Source organism: Artemia franciscana, chromosome 12, assembly GCF_032884065.1.
Source record: "Artemia franciscana chromosome 12, ASM3288406v1, whole genome shotgun sequence".
NCBI classification, from domain to species: Eukaryota; Metazoa; Arthropoda; class Branchiopoda; order Anostraca; family Artemiidae; genus Artemia; species Artemia franciscana.
In genome coordinates this window covers 1,781,709-1,796,968 of record NC_088874.1, presented here as the reverse complement: position 1 = coordinate 1,796,968, position 15,260 = coordinate 1,781,709, and the positions used below count along the sequence as shown (strand labels likewise).

The following is a 15,260-nucleotide window of genomic DNA, read 5'->3' as shown; positions in this document are numbered from 1 at the left end:
ACTTATTTTCACGGCCCTAGGTGTGAGTTAAACTAGACTCCGCTAGGAGTCAAATTTAGCTTTTCTTCCTGGATTAGACTTTTGATATAATGATATCTTTTAATGAAAAATAAAGAGGCTACATAAGGAAAAGTATTCTGTTGGCTTCTGTGTCTAATCAAAATCGATTTTTTTTTTTCTGTGGGCGATGTTTTGCTTACAATTGACAAAACTACCTTTGGAGAAATCCGTATTCAAAGGAGTTTTTTTTCAAGAAACTTTTTAAAAATATTTTAGATAACTTTTATTAAGACACATCTTTCGGCTGTCCTCTACCAAAACCTAGTATGTCCATTTTTCAAGTATATGAGAAAATTGCAAAATTAAGATTTTTCATATTTTTGAAGCTGTATAAATAGATGTGAAAAAAGGTAAAGGATGCGGTACTAGACCCTTAAGGTCCGAACCGGTGGTGCTGATCTCCGTCTCAAGGTCCTCCAGCGAGGAAGTGCAACGAGGGGATGGGGGACAGCTATCCTGTGTTTTTGCACACCCTTCCTGTTTACCTTCCCCATATCTCTCCAGGTACCTATTAAGATCTGGATCGACTCCGGTAGAGTTTAATGAGTCACGCCACTGACCCCCGTCTCAAACCAAATAATTGGGTACACTAGGATTCGAACCCGCACCCTCTCGGACTAAAAATCGTAAATCCAGCGCATCACTCCACTCGGCTGGGTGCGCTCAGCTAGGTGGCAAAAATAGATAGGAGTATAGATTATCATCAACAGACATTCCCAAGTCCGTTTTCATCCCGTCTTTGTCGCTTCATTTTCTGCTGGATATAGATATTTTGTAATTCTAGGGCGTCCGTTCTAGGTTTTGGCTTTGGAAAATTCTACCGACTTCAGTAGTAGCACCAGGGATCTTGAAGAAAAGAGGGGATTTTAAGTTTTCCAGAGGTTATTTGTCGTTTCGGACAAATCCGTTGTAAACTGGGTCACGGAAATTGGATTTCTAGAGAAAGCGAATTGGCTCCCCAAAAATTGGCTTTCCAGACCCTCTAGAAGGAAACATTGCTCGGGTGCCCGGCCCTTGGGCTTGGTTATTGAAGCTTGTGTTTCCATTTTGGTAATATAGTATCTGTTTTGATAATAAAAATATAATCTGTTAAAAATATATTTGAAATGAATTATCGTTTAATTTTAACAAAATGATAATACGAAATATTCAGTTACCTGGGTTAGAACAATAATTCCATATGGTCAGTCTTCAAGGTGGACCAAATCCTGGGGACCCGTATTGCAAAGAGAGATCAATTCCCTTTGCCACCATATATATATATATATATATATATATATATATATATATATATATATATATATATATATATATATATATATATATATATATATATATATATATATATATATATATATATATATATATATATATATATATATATATATATATATATATATATATATATATATATATATATATATATATATATATATATATATATATATATATATATATATATATATATATATATATATATATATATATATATATATATATATATATATATATATATATATATATATATATATATATATATATATATATATATATATATTAGATAAAAGTCGACGATTCTGATTAGAAAAACTTGTGAAAGGTCTACCTTGACCTGACTATATATTGTGAAAGGTCTATATTAGGCCACGCCTGTATGATCTTTTTTGGGGTATAGGGACAGAGAAAGGAGCATATGACAGAGCGGAGACCCCAAACCATCTCACAATACTGGAATAGCTCCAACCTTTTATACCCAACCTATTTTACTCAGGGCACTCGTTCGTCAGGGAAATGTTGGTATGAAGACACTGTTTAGACTTAGAAATGCTATGGAGGAAGTTTTAAGAGAAGAATAGTGGGGTAGGAACTAGAGAGGAGGGGTCGAAATAAAAAGCTCATTTTTAATTACTAATTGAGAAGTGCCTGAGCTTCCTATGGTCCTTACTTTTACTAGTTATGAGCAAACGTTTGAGTCAACCGATAGAAAAGCTTTAGTGAAGGTCATGTCCTCGTATTGTGGACCAGGCAAATACATTAAAGTGATGGCTGCTCAGTACGAGAACGACATTGCTGCGGTTAAAGTAGGTAATGAGGTTAGAAGCTGGTTTCGTATTGAATTAAGAGTTAAAAAGGGTTGTGTTCTATCCCCATTTGTATGAATCATTTTGATAGACTTTGTCTTAAGGAACATGGCGAAGGCTATGAGAAAACATGGACTCAAATGGGAAAGTAAATCTCTTCTAGACTTAGTTTATGCTGATAATTTGAGAGTCCTAATGAAAATGTTAGCAAAATAAATGATTTTTGGAGGTTTTGAATGTTTAAAATAATAGGTATTCTTTCTAACCCTCTTTCTAACCTATGAGAGAATAGGTTTGAAAATCATTGTTAAGAAGACCAAGTCGCTGACACTAAGATTAAAGGCAGGTGAAGAGGCGAGGTATGGTAAGGAGAAGATTTATCAAGTTGATAGCTTACTTCACCTGGGTAGTATTATTAGTAACAATAGTGGATGGACAAAAGATGTTAAAAGTAGAATACCCAGGGCCCAGAGTGTTTTTTTTTACAATTAAAAAGTGTGAGAATAGGAAGATAAGTCTACGAACCAAGAATAGAATTTTGGAGGCTAGGATGGTGAGGGTGCTTAAGCATGGCCCTGAAACATGGCGCTTCGGAAGACGAAGGAGGATCTGCTATATGTTTTCCAGAGAAATCGCCTACGGACTGTTTCGGGAACCCGTCTGACTCACCGTTTTTCCAACAGTAAGCTGAACGAAAAAGTGGTTGTTACCCTACTTTCTAGGCCTATAATTTGAACAAGGTTGGGATGGCTAGGACACGTTTTCCGAGGATGACAGATTGCCAAAGAGTGTTCTCTTTGGCCTTCCATTTAGGGCCAGACGTAAAGTAGGTCGTCCTTGAATCGGGTGTCTAGGAGTCATAAAAAGGATTTAGAGGAAATTTGAACTTCTTTGGGAGGTATAGGGATAGAGTCTATAACTGGTTTGGGATGGAGGAGGAGCGCATAGAGCTCTGGTGGTCTCAGGAGGCTTGGTGCTGCAGTGACTTGTTAGTAGCAGCAGTATTCCACTCTTAATTGGAGACCATGTTTCAGAAATGTCACTTCAGTTTTTCTGCCGATAAGGGAGGGAAACTCGTCCAGGTTGGCCACGACCGTCGAATGTGATCTCTTAAGAAGAAAATTACCCTTATTTGAAGACTATTACGCCTACTTCGGGTCTAATAGAGACACCCCTCCCCCCATAGATTTTGAAAATTACCTTTTAATTTTATTATTTCTGACAAATACCGTTTTGGCTCCCCCTAGATTTTGAAAATATTTTTATCCCCTCCCACATTTTTGTGAATTGACGCTCCTTTTTATGAACTGCTTGGTTGCCTATATTTATTACGAACAAATATTATCCTCTGACAAACAGTATTATGTTCTATATGCCAAAAATATATTTCCTGGCCTGATTCCTTTCTTCGGCAAGAGCACAAATAAATGGTGCATACACACCTATTATGCAATAAGATGTGCAACAATAAGAGCATGCAACTAAGAGGTGCAACAAATCTCACCGTCCGGACTTATTTGATAAAAGCTTCTTGATCGGAGTTCCGCAGGGCTCCCACAAAACTGTGGGTTTCTTTCTCTGCTTGTTACTTGCAGATCAATGTCACGTATCCACTCTGCTATCCATTTCACTCGACAGTCACATGCTAAAAATCTTCCACCAAGGCTTAGTCCTCGTAAAGACTCTTTCACACTCGAAAAAGCTGAATAGGGTAGCGTTGAAAGGGGGTTCCCATCAACAGCTAGCAAGGTTATAACACCTAGATTTTTGAATGCATCATCTGGTATCTGTGTTAACAGATTGAAGCCAATATCAAGAACCTGCAATGTTCAATAAATATACATACTATATATATATATATATATATATATATATATATATATATATATATATATATATATATATATATATATATATAAATATATATATATAAATATATATATATATATATATATATATATATATATATATATATATATATATATATATATATATATATATATATATATATATATATATATATATATATATATATATATATATATATATATATATATATATATATATATATATATATATAGCGATGGCAGTCAAATTTTTCAATTTAATGAAACGTTTTATGAAGACACATTAGGTTAAACTACATTATGTTTGGTTAGACGGGGTTAGGTTCGTTTAGGTTATCTTTGTTAGGCTTTTAACTCATTTCTTATATTTAGAACAAAATTTAACCTAACCTAATCTAACTTATTCTAACCTAAACTAACATAATCTAACCTAACCTTACTTTAACTTTTACCATCATAGCTTGCAGAAGACTTAAAAAGCTGACTCGCAAAGCTAATTGAATCGCAGCAGAGAAAAAGGAAATTCGAAAATTCACCGTTGAATATCGAGATTTACTAGATTTCGGATATTCACGGTAACATAAGGAAACTCAACACAAAAAAAGGTTAAAAGTAAGAAGAATAACTAACGTGTAATAGAATCCAATCTATAAGATACTCACATTTGTTGATAAGGAAAAATATAAGCAGATCTATAGCCCTCATATATATATATATATATATATATATATATATATATATATATATATATATATATATATATATATATATATATATATATATATATATATACAATGCAGCAACTTGTAGCTAAAAATCGTCCAGCTGACCGGATTACCAACAGAATACACTATAATAGTCTTACTTATATTTTTCTTTATCAGCAAATGTGAGTGTCGGCGACAAGGACTGTCTGTGGCAAACTGTCATCCTTCCTCCGCAGAACGTGTTCTACCCATTTCAACTGTCATGGAGCTTATTGGAGTAACAAATTTTAACCTTCTTCAGTTCTTTCTTCTGCAAATGCATGGGCTAGATTTGCCTTTTGGGCATTCTTCTGAAATTGTGCCTAATGTCTTCAGTCAATTAGTAGGCCCCGGGAAATTGGAAATCTTGGAGTTGATATATGCTTTTTTTTCAATTTATTGCCTTATCTTGGCCTTGCAGCATATTTCTTCGGACGATTCTTGCAAATATTTACTGGCTGAAGGCAGTAATAGGTTTTCACCAATTTTTATTCTTCTTAAATCAAACAGATGGTCGAAACATCTTCAAATACCTCTTGGGTATTCCTCTGTGTCCTAATTAATATCCTGATCTAATCAGTAGGCGAGATGAAGTGCTCTACAGAACAATGCTAAATACAGTTTCTCGTTGTTTTTGCCAAGGAAAAAACGAACAAAATATATTTTGGATCTAATACTAATTAAATGTTAATCCTGGTAGAATTAAAATAATTTCTAGATTTGTTGTCTCAGCCCCAGCTCGCAGGGCATTTTTCAAGGGAGTTCCTGCTGCTGATAGATAACGTCATGGTTGCATGATGCTAAAAAGAGTTTTTTTATTTGAGAAGAATATATCCGGTTTGCGTGCTGGAGCTCATACTGCGCTTAAAAAAGAAATTTTTTTGTTGCTGGCTGAATCAAGATTTAATTTCGGCCTCGATCAGGCAAACGCCATTAAATACCGCTGCGAAAAAAAAAAAATATTAGTTCTGAATATCAAAATCTTTTCTCAGTGAACGGTATCCATCGGATTAATACTGTCAAGTTCCTGATTCCTGTGTTTTTTAAGGAAAATGCAATTTATCCTCAAGCAGGAACGTGCATAGGGAGTGGCCATGGGGCCCTTTCCCCCGAATTCCCAAATTTCACTAATTTCTGCGCACTTGTTTTCAGATTATAGAAAAAGCTATTTTCTATAATTCCCCCACCCCAGCAAAAATTATAGCATAAAATTTTTAATAGCAAATTCTTTAATAGCATACATATTAAATTATTACTATAATTTAAACGGTAAAAATATTTTGTAATACATATAATATTTCAGAAATCTATATATTTAAAAATACATAATAAAAGATTTATTAAATACTTTTTGAGGGTTAGTTATAATACGGACTATCTACTTTTTCGGTACCAGGCTTAGGACTAGAATTGCAAGATCTTGAAAAAAATTCCAAGAAGGGATAGCCCTAGCTATCACTTCTTGGAATTCACCAGGGCTATAGCCTTGGTGAATAGACAGCACAATTGCAGGTGAAGTAAATTAGTTCTATCATAAAGTCAAAGGTTAACGAAGATAATTTAAGAAAAATATCCATGTTCCCTTTGTTGCTTCATTTTTTTTGTTTGATTACAACTGACGTATCTTTGTAAGTCATTTTTCTTCTTAAACTAGTTTCTGATATCCTTTGGGCATTCCACACAAGTCCTTATTAATATGGACAATCAATCAGTAGGTCAGAAGCAGCGTTTTACTTGGAGGCAACGACGTAGTGTACAAGCAATATTTTACTGACTAGAAAATTGTCGCGACTATGTCCTCTACTTTGAAAAAAAATGAAACGTGGCTTTATGAATTCGTTGGTAAAGTTGGTAAAGTTGGTCGCTCAGTTGGTAAAGCGTTATGTTCCAGGTTCTAGGTCCGAGAGGTTCCAGGTTTGAACCTTGGCTTTAGCAAAAATAAAGGAGAAAAAGAAAACTAAAAAAAAAATAAAAATAAAAAAAAAACTAAAAAAGGTAAATGTATTCAAGCCGAAGTAGCTGAGTTGGTAAAGCGTTATGTTCCAGGTTCTAGGTCAGAGAGGTAGCAGATTCGAATCCTATGAGTAAATCGTTTCCTATGAGTAAATGATAGAGTTAATCTCCACTCTGGAAAAAAATTGTAATAGCAAGCAAGTAAGCAGATTTTTTTTTCGAGAAGGCTATACATAGGATCACACTTAGGAACTAAATTATGACGACCTGTCATCTTAGCACCAAAGTTTCAGCTTTCTCATATACCCAAATTTTATTGTTCATATTTGTCATAAATAATCTTCTTTTTCTTTTAGTATTATTAGGTGTATCTGTTAACGTGAATGTCCGAAATTGATTTTTCTCTGCTTGGATTCAATTAGCTTGGCGAGTCAGCTTTTTCCGTCTTATATATGATGGTAAAAGTTAAAACTAGGTTAGGTTAGATTCTGTTCGTTTATGTTCGGTTAGATTAGGTTAAATTTGGTTACAAATCTCAGAAATGGTTTAAAAACCTAAGGTAACATAACCTAACCAAAACTAATCGAACCTAACCTGTCATCATCAAACCTTGCATTAAATTGAAGAAGTTGTCTAGCAACGCTGACTAAATCCAAGGATAAAAAAAAAGTATTTCGGACATTCACTGGTGAATGTCGACGTTCACGGTTTCGAAAATTCACGGTAACATACCTACTAAAATATTATACATTCTTGTGAGGGTTGGAAACCCACTTCAGATTTTATTTTCTCCTTGGTACGTTAAAGCATTTTAGCGTAGCTCTGTAAATTTTATTTTTCTCAGCTATTGTATTAACAATTAAACTAACGACCACGTTCGCGCTTAAAACCTTCACAGAAACCGCTTGCTGTGTTCTTTTCGTGTCTAGATCTCATTAAACCATAAACATTAGTGCTTGAACTTGGAACTCTGTCTGTTTCACCATAAAAAAAAAACAAAAAACAAATATACGACTATATCTAACGAGTTTGAAAGCGAAAATAAGGTATTTAATTATTTTAACTGTCAAATACTGTTATTCCATCCAACATGTGTTTTGTAGCGTTTTATACATTATACAGAAAACAGTGAGCTAAAAATTAGAATACAAAACATTTTCTAATGTTGAATGATTAACGAGATGACATACGAAAAGGGCTATGTCTAAATTCAATTTACTATCTACCACCCCTAATAAAAATAAATTTCACTTTGTAGTTCTTTTGTATATTATTTCAAGACAGTTATTATTAAATTGAAAACAAAAATTATTAAATACTATATAAGATATTAGCTTAAAAAATCGTTTTTAACAAACTTTTCAGTTTAATTTATCACAGTGTTAAAACAAACATATTTCTTTTCTTTTTGCTGACGATAATAGTCGAACAAGATTAATTTGCTGGACAAAGATTACTCCCAGTCTGCTTAGGATATTGAATAGTTTGCAAATTGTGTAGTCAGTTAATGTCATACATGACAGGTTTGCGCTCTTGTCGTTCAGGTTGGATTCGCACACTAATTTTTCTGGACTACAAATTTGCTGTTGCTTTTCAACCATCGCATCGACGAAACTAAAATAAAATTGTCACCGGAACAATTTTTTTTTTGTTCCAACCACTTTTTCGTACTCAACAGCTCAAAATGTTCGATTTTTATACATTTCCGCTTATTTTATAAAATCTTTCCTTGAGAAATGTCTCTCAAACTTACCTTCGAAAAAAATTCCTCCCTGTCTGTCCTTTGTGCTGGTAAGCGCGTATAGTATTTTACAAGAAGCTACCAAATTTACGTTGGCGGAAACAGAATTAATGTTAGGAGACGGGCATCAATACAAATTTGGCACCCCTATCGGTATTTTTGCTCTTACGACATTGTAATTAGAACGACTTTAGGAATTCAAGGGGGGCAAGTACCCCTTAAAATACCCCTGGATTAATCCCTTCAAATTCACAAACGCATCACTAATTGGGCCCTTCGATGAAAAATATGGTTGGTAAGGTTTCCAAGCCACTTGCCCTTCGTGCAGGCATAAAAAAGTAAGTAAGTAAGACGGCACTATACCCTTAAGGTCCAAACCGGCGGTGCTGATCTCCGTTTCAGGCCCTTCAGCCAGGAAGTGCAATGGGGGGCTGGGGGCCAACCACCCTGTGCTTTCACACTTCCTTCCTGCTTACATTCCCCAGGTTTCTCCAGGTTCCCATTTAGAGCTGGGTCAACTCTGGCTGAGCCTAAAGAGTCACGCCACTGACCCCCCTCCCAAACTAAATAACCGGTCACAACTGGGATTGAACCCGTGCCCCTTGGACACATAATTCCCACGCCAGCTTGCCAACCACTCAGCCAGGACAGCTTCGTGCAGGCATGGGCCCCATCGACTCTTTTCATAAGAAGCTACCCAATTCACATGGTCGGATATAGAATCAATGATTGGAGGGAGGTATCGGTAAAAACCGGGTTCTCCATTGGTAGTTTTTGCTCCTCCGATTCTGTAATTAGTGCCACTTTCAAACTTCTGGAGGCATTTGCCCCTAAAAACCCCTTTGGGATCCACCCTTACACATTCATAAACGCATTACTCATCGAACCTTTCACTGAATAACGTCACCGACAAATTTTCAAGCCATGTCACTTAGCAGCAAAATGGCATGAGAGCCTACACAGATTGTAGTCTAAAAAAAGAGAGAGGAAGGGAGAGGAAAAAAGAACGAAACAAATTGAATTGATGCGGATTTTATTATCAAAATATACATTTATATTCCTTTCTAAACTAAAGTATTCGCGCCGTTTAGTCATGATTGCACCTTTACCTAGTAAAGAGTGAACCACTTCCAATAGTAACCGAAAATATAGAACATGTTTTCGAACCAACTACCTCGTGAGAAACATTTCCCAATAAAAGTAATCGAGAAAAATATTTTATTCAGATTCAACATTAAAACTTAAAGCGGACAGAAATTATTACGTATATGAGGGATTCACCTCCTCCTAATACCTTGCTCTTTACGCTAAAGTAGTTTTATTAATTTCAACTATTTAATCTACTGCCTTTGTGAGTCAGGGGTCATTCTTAAAGAATTGGGACAAAATTTAAGCTTTAGTGTAAAGAGTGAGGTATTGGCGAGAGGGCGAACCCCCTCATATATGTAATAAAAACATACGAATTTAGAAGTTCGTTACGTAAGTTATTTTCGCAAGTTATATAAATTTTTATTAATAAATACGTTGGTAAAATTAAAAGTTCTAGCTGCCTTTTTAAGTAACCAAAAAATTGGAGGGTAATTAGGCCTATTCCCCCGTTCCTTTTTATCAAAATCGTGCGATCAAAACTATGAGAAAACCATTTAGCCAAAAAATAAATTAATGTGCAAATTTCGTTTTAATTATTCATGTACGGAGAGCCAAAATCAAAACATGCATTAATTCAAAAACGTTCAGAAATTAAATAAAAAAACTAGTTTTTTTTAACTGAAAGTAAGGAGCGACATTAAAACTTAAAACGAACTGAAATTACTCCGTATATGAAAGGGGCTGTTCCCTCCTCAACGCCCCGCTCTTTACGCTAAAGTGTTTTACTGTTTTAAAAATTAGAGTTGAGAGAAAGGGTCAAACTTTAGCGTAAAGAGTGGGGCGTTGAGGAGGGAACAGCTTCTTTCATATACAGAGTAATTTCTGTTCGTATTAAGTTTTAATGTCGCTCCTTACTTTGAGTTAAAAAACTAGTTTTTTATATTCAATTTTACAAAAGAATTGGTTTATTTGAGCTATTTTTATAGGAATGTGTTGCTAGGCTGCAAAGCAATAATTCTATTCATTCTAAGTTTCAATTTTGGTCTTTGGTTCCATCCTTTCAAATCTTTTTTTTCAAGTCAGTAATCGCAATAGTTTTATCGCCTAAGAGCAATTTATAATTGAAATTCATGGTTTTGTGTAACAAGGAGCTGATAATGATACAATTATAATTAATTTGCTACAAAAAAAAGAGAAAATTATGTCAAAGAGAACGTTTACACCTAACGGAATCTATAGACAAAAATTTATCTTATACGTACAAGAAAACAATAGTCTTAATTCCACTCAAATATTTGATTTTAAATCCAATATCATAAATTAGATATATAAATAAATTAGAAATCTAATATTTGTAATTTAGATACAAATGAGGCACTTGGACAATTGTTCGAAACTTATAAATGTGCCGAGACTTCTATAAACATTTGATTAGCTGAAGTTGGGGGAATACAACCCGGTAGATGCCGGATGATGACTAAGTATAACCTTCTAGACACACAAACCCTCTATGCAAACAGGGTGTCAATTATGGGATGGGTAAGGGGTAAGGGATATAATTTTTCCCCTACCCTCTGGATTTGAAAAATAGTCCTTTTGGTATTTTCAGTAAAAAATGCCCTTTTTGGTGATTTTATTAAAAAATACATTTTTTGGTGTTTTCATTGAAAAATCATGACCGAAATTACTGCCCGATAAATTTAGAAAAATGTGCATTTTCTGAAATTGGCGCCCCTGTGAATAAGTGAACCAAAAGGTGGCCTTTTTTTCTAATTAAATAACAAGTTTTTTTAAGTGAAAGTAAGGAGCGACATTAAAACTTAAAACGAACAGAAATTACTTCGCATATGAAAGGGGCTGCTCCCTCATCAACGCCCCACTCTTTACGCTAAAGTTTGACTCTTTCTCTCAACTCTACCTTTTTAAAACAGTAAAAAACCTCTTTTACTTATTTTCACAGTTCAATGTTGCAGCACTGATGAAAAGTCGATAATGCTCTAAAACTTCCTAATTTTGAAATAACCAAAAAATAATCTTAGAAAATCGTGGTTTCCAGGTATGGACAGACCAAAAATGGGCCCGGGAGGCAAAAAATGTTTTATTTTTGATGTCCTTAGTATTTTAATGAGCTTATTATTCCCAGTTTGAGCCAATGCCTATCATGGTTATTGACTGGCCTAATTTTGGTTTCAGCGGATCAAATTATGGAGTACTTAGTTTTTACATATTTCTGGCTTCAAGAGAATTCAGTATTCTGCTGAATTCTTCAGCAGTTGGACTTGTAGAGTTTGGCAACAATGTCAAAATTTGCATATACAATTCTATCACTTCTGAATTTTACATATTTTAAAGTTCGGAATTGTAATTTTGGGGATATGAAATACCCAGAATGGGTCTCCGGTTTTTAATACTCCCTTTCCTAGTTTTGTTCGAAAATTCGCGTCATCATTACATTTGAAGTAAAGAGTGTATTTGATTACTCAAAACAAGTATCTTATTGCAAAATAAAGCTGCGGATTTTTTCACAGGGCGATTAGTCCCGAATTTGGGATTGTGGAAAAATCAGTCTATATATTAAATACTACACATATATATATATATATATATATATATATATATATATATATATATATATATATATATATATATATATATATATATATATATATATGTTTTTAACTACGTAAAACATGCGAATATACAACATTCTTCGCTGTCCCATTGTCTGTGCATATAAATAGATTGTCAGGTTTACTGACTCTTGAACATGCAACATTTGTGTCCCGGTGTCCCAGTTTGTAATTTCTCTTTGAGTGTCCCGGTCGTCATTTATATTCCCTGTGTCCCAGTGTCCCGGTCGTCATTTGTGTCCCGGTGTCCCCGTCTGTAATTTCTATTCAAACAATCCCTGTGTCCCGGTCGTCATTTATATATCCCGCCTGTGCCCCCGGCGTCCCCGTTGTAGTTGTGTCCCTGTGTCCCGGTCGTCATTTGTATTCTCTGTGTCCCGGTCGTGATTTGTGTCTGGGTGTCCCAGTCTGTAATTTCTCTTTGAGGTTCCCGGTCGTCATTTATATTCCCTGTGTCCCGGTTGTCATTTGTGTCCCGGTGTCCCGGTATGTAATTTCATCAGTTGACAAACATGACGTCAGTCAACAAACAATTTCATGACGCATACAGCTCAATCCTTATAATGACGTTAGTCGACAAACATGACGTCAGTCGACACACAAACATGACGTCACTCGGTACACACACACACACACACACATAGACAACTTATTTATATATATATACTAGCTGTTGGGGTGGCGCTTCGCGCCACCTCAACACCTAGTTGGTGGGGCGCTTCGCGCAGCCCCCAAGCCCCCCCGCGCGCGTAAGTCGTTACGCGCCATATTAGTTACGCGCCATTGTAGTTGTGTCCCTGTGTCCCACCTGTGAATATAGATAGATTTATATATGTGTTTCAAACTACGTAAAAATTGCGAATATACAACATTTTTGGCTTTCCCACTACTGGGAGCTTTCCGTTTCCAATTGCCAGCAATTGATCTGAAAATGTTTGACCAGAGTCATCGTTTTGCAATCGGACACGCATATTTGTAGTTAATTTTAATATTTTTACGTGTGCCCATAAATTAGAATTTTTCAGGCAAGCATTCATTTCTTCTGCAGGAGTTAAACAACGTAAAAATTGCGAATATACAACATTATTGGCTTTCCCATTGTCTGTGCATATACACAGCCGTATGTACTAATAATGACGTCATATGCAAACGCTCTTTTTACAAACAAACAAACATGCATACACACAACTCGTTTTTATATAGATAGATAGATAGGTAGATACAATACAAATTAACTGCGTAAAACTTGCGAATATACAACATTTTTCGCTGTCCAATTGTCGCTGCATATAAATAGATTGTCAGGTTTACCGACCCTCGAACATGCAACGCACAATTGTCCATGGGAAAAACAATCAGTATTAAGATCTATACCACATTTTTCTAATGATTGACCTTGAGCTTTGTTAATGGTGATTGCAAATGCTAAACGAATTGGGAATTGCAATCTTTTAAATTGAAAAGGCAGATCCGTTGGAATCATGGGAATGCGAGGAATAAGAACAGCCTCACCCTCAAAAAAGTATTATTGGTACGCCTATTTTTAGTTGTAGCACGTGTGGTGGAAACCCTGAAAGATCTATGGAATTTAAAAATTCAGATGGATTAACCGCTTCATTTGGTTCCAAAACTGTGTCGACTGACTTGTAAAGGACTGCCTGGTCTCGAATCTTGGTCAAAACAATATTGTTGATTTCGTGGACGTCTATATTTTTGGGTGCGAGAATCGCTCTTTCACTTAGCCATTTATTATTTTTATAATTTTTTAGAATAATCGGAAATACTTTTTCAATCAATTAATTTTTGGACGTCACTAAATTACAGAAATCAGCAGGTAGTTGTATACGTCCTGAAATTGAGTCTATCGTATCATAAATGTCTTTTTGTTCCGACGTTAACTTGGAAATGTTATTTTGTACATACGACAATAGATCATTCGTACTGTAACTTTTTTCACGATCCAATTCTACACATGTCGAAACAGCAGCGATACGGTTAGGTGAAGGCATTCCCAAATCCTGAAGAGGTTTGTTTGCCATACGTTTGCACAAATCTTCTATAATAACTAAAGTGTAGTTATAAATTTCTGATGTAAAATCAAAAGTCATATCTGACGTCTCTAACTGTTTTCGATGGAGTCTATCTTCGGACATTTTTGACTTATATTTTTCCCATAACTCTGTAGGAGCTGATGGAGAGCAAGTTGTTAAAATGATGCCAAACAATGCACGAATTTGACTTGGGGTTGACGTTTCGCACTAATGGGGAATATGGAACAACCCACTGGTTATCTACTTCGATGGTGGTACCGTTGCCATTGTAGGTTCTTCAGTCATTTTACAATTAGAAATTTCTCTTTCAACGGTCTTCTTACAATTGAAAATTTGTCTTTGAACGATATTCTTAAATACCTGTGTCCTGGTCGTCATTTATATTCCCTGTGTCCCGGTCGTCATTTGTGTCCCGGTATCCCAGTCTGTAATTTCTCTTTGAGTGTCCCGGTCGTTATTTATATTCCCTCTGTCCCGGTCGTCATTTGTGTCCCGGTCTGTAATTTCTCTTTGAGTGTTTTTTCTTTTTAGTATTTTTTAGTTTTTTACATTTTTTCTTTTTTCAGTTTTCTTTTTCTTCTTTATTTTTCAGCTTCACTATGAAATACATATCGCCGAACCTTAAATATCTTTAATGACGTCACCGTCATAGCAAAAATGACGACAGCTAACTTCATGACGTCAGCCGACACAGAAACATGACGTCAACTGATCCACAGACAGACACACAGACAGACAACTTATTTTTATATATATATAAGATATATATATATATATATATATATATATATATATATATATATATATATATATATATATATATATATATATATATATATATAGTACCGGACCCCGGCACTCGGTACACGGCAGGCTTTTATATATGGATTCTCATTGTCGCTTGTCTTCTAGCCGCAGACAATTCCAGACAATTGGCTATTTTTTCATACTAAGTCTTTTCAAGGACATTTGATTATTAAAGCAAGTCTGATTTCTAACAATGATATCTACTAAGCTTCAAACTTTTGGTTTTCTTTTTAAGGTTTTTGAATTGTTGTAATT

At 35.0% G+C, this 15,260-nt stretch overlaps 2 protein-coding genes across 3 annotated transcripts in view; one reads left to right on the top strand and one right to left on the bottom strand.

Moving 5' to 3' along the window:
- LOC136033564 (rab3 GTPase-activating protein catalytic subunit-like) overlaps positions 1-15,260 on the top strand; it is a 424,515-nt gene that overhangs the window by 226,774 nt on the left and 182,481 nt on the right. The gene's annotated exons all lie outside the window — the stretch shown is intronic.
- LOC136033563 (uncharacterized) overlaps positions 1-15,260 on the bottom strand; it is a 67,764-nt gene that overhangs the window by 27,837 nt on the left and 24,667 nt on the right. The window contains exon 3 of the mRNA XM_065714321.1: positions 3,646-3,961. Coding sequence (XP_065570393.1) covers positions 3,646-3,961 — 316 coding nt within the window. The remainder of the gene's footprint in view (positions 1-3,645; positions 3,962-15,260) is intronic.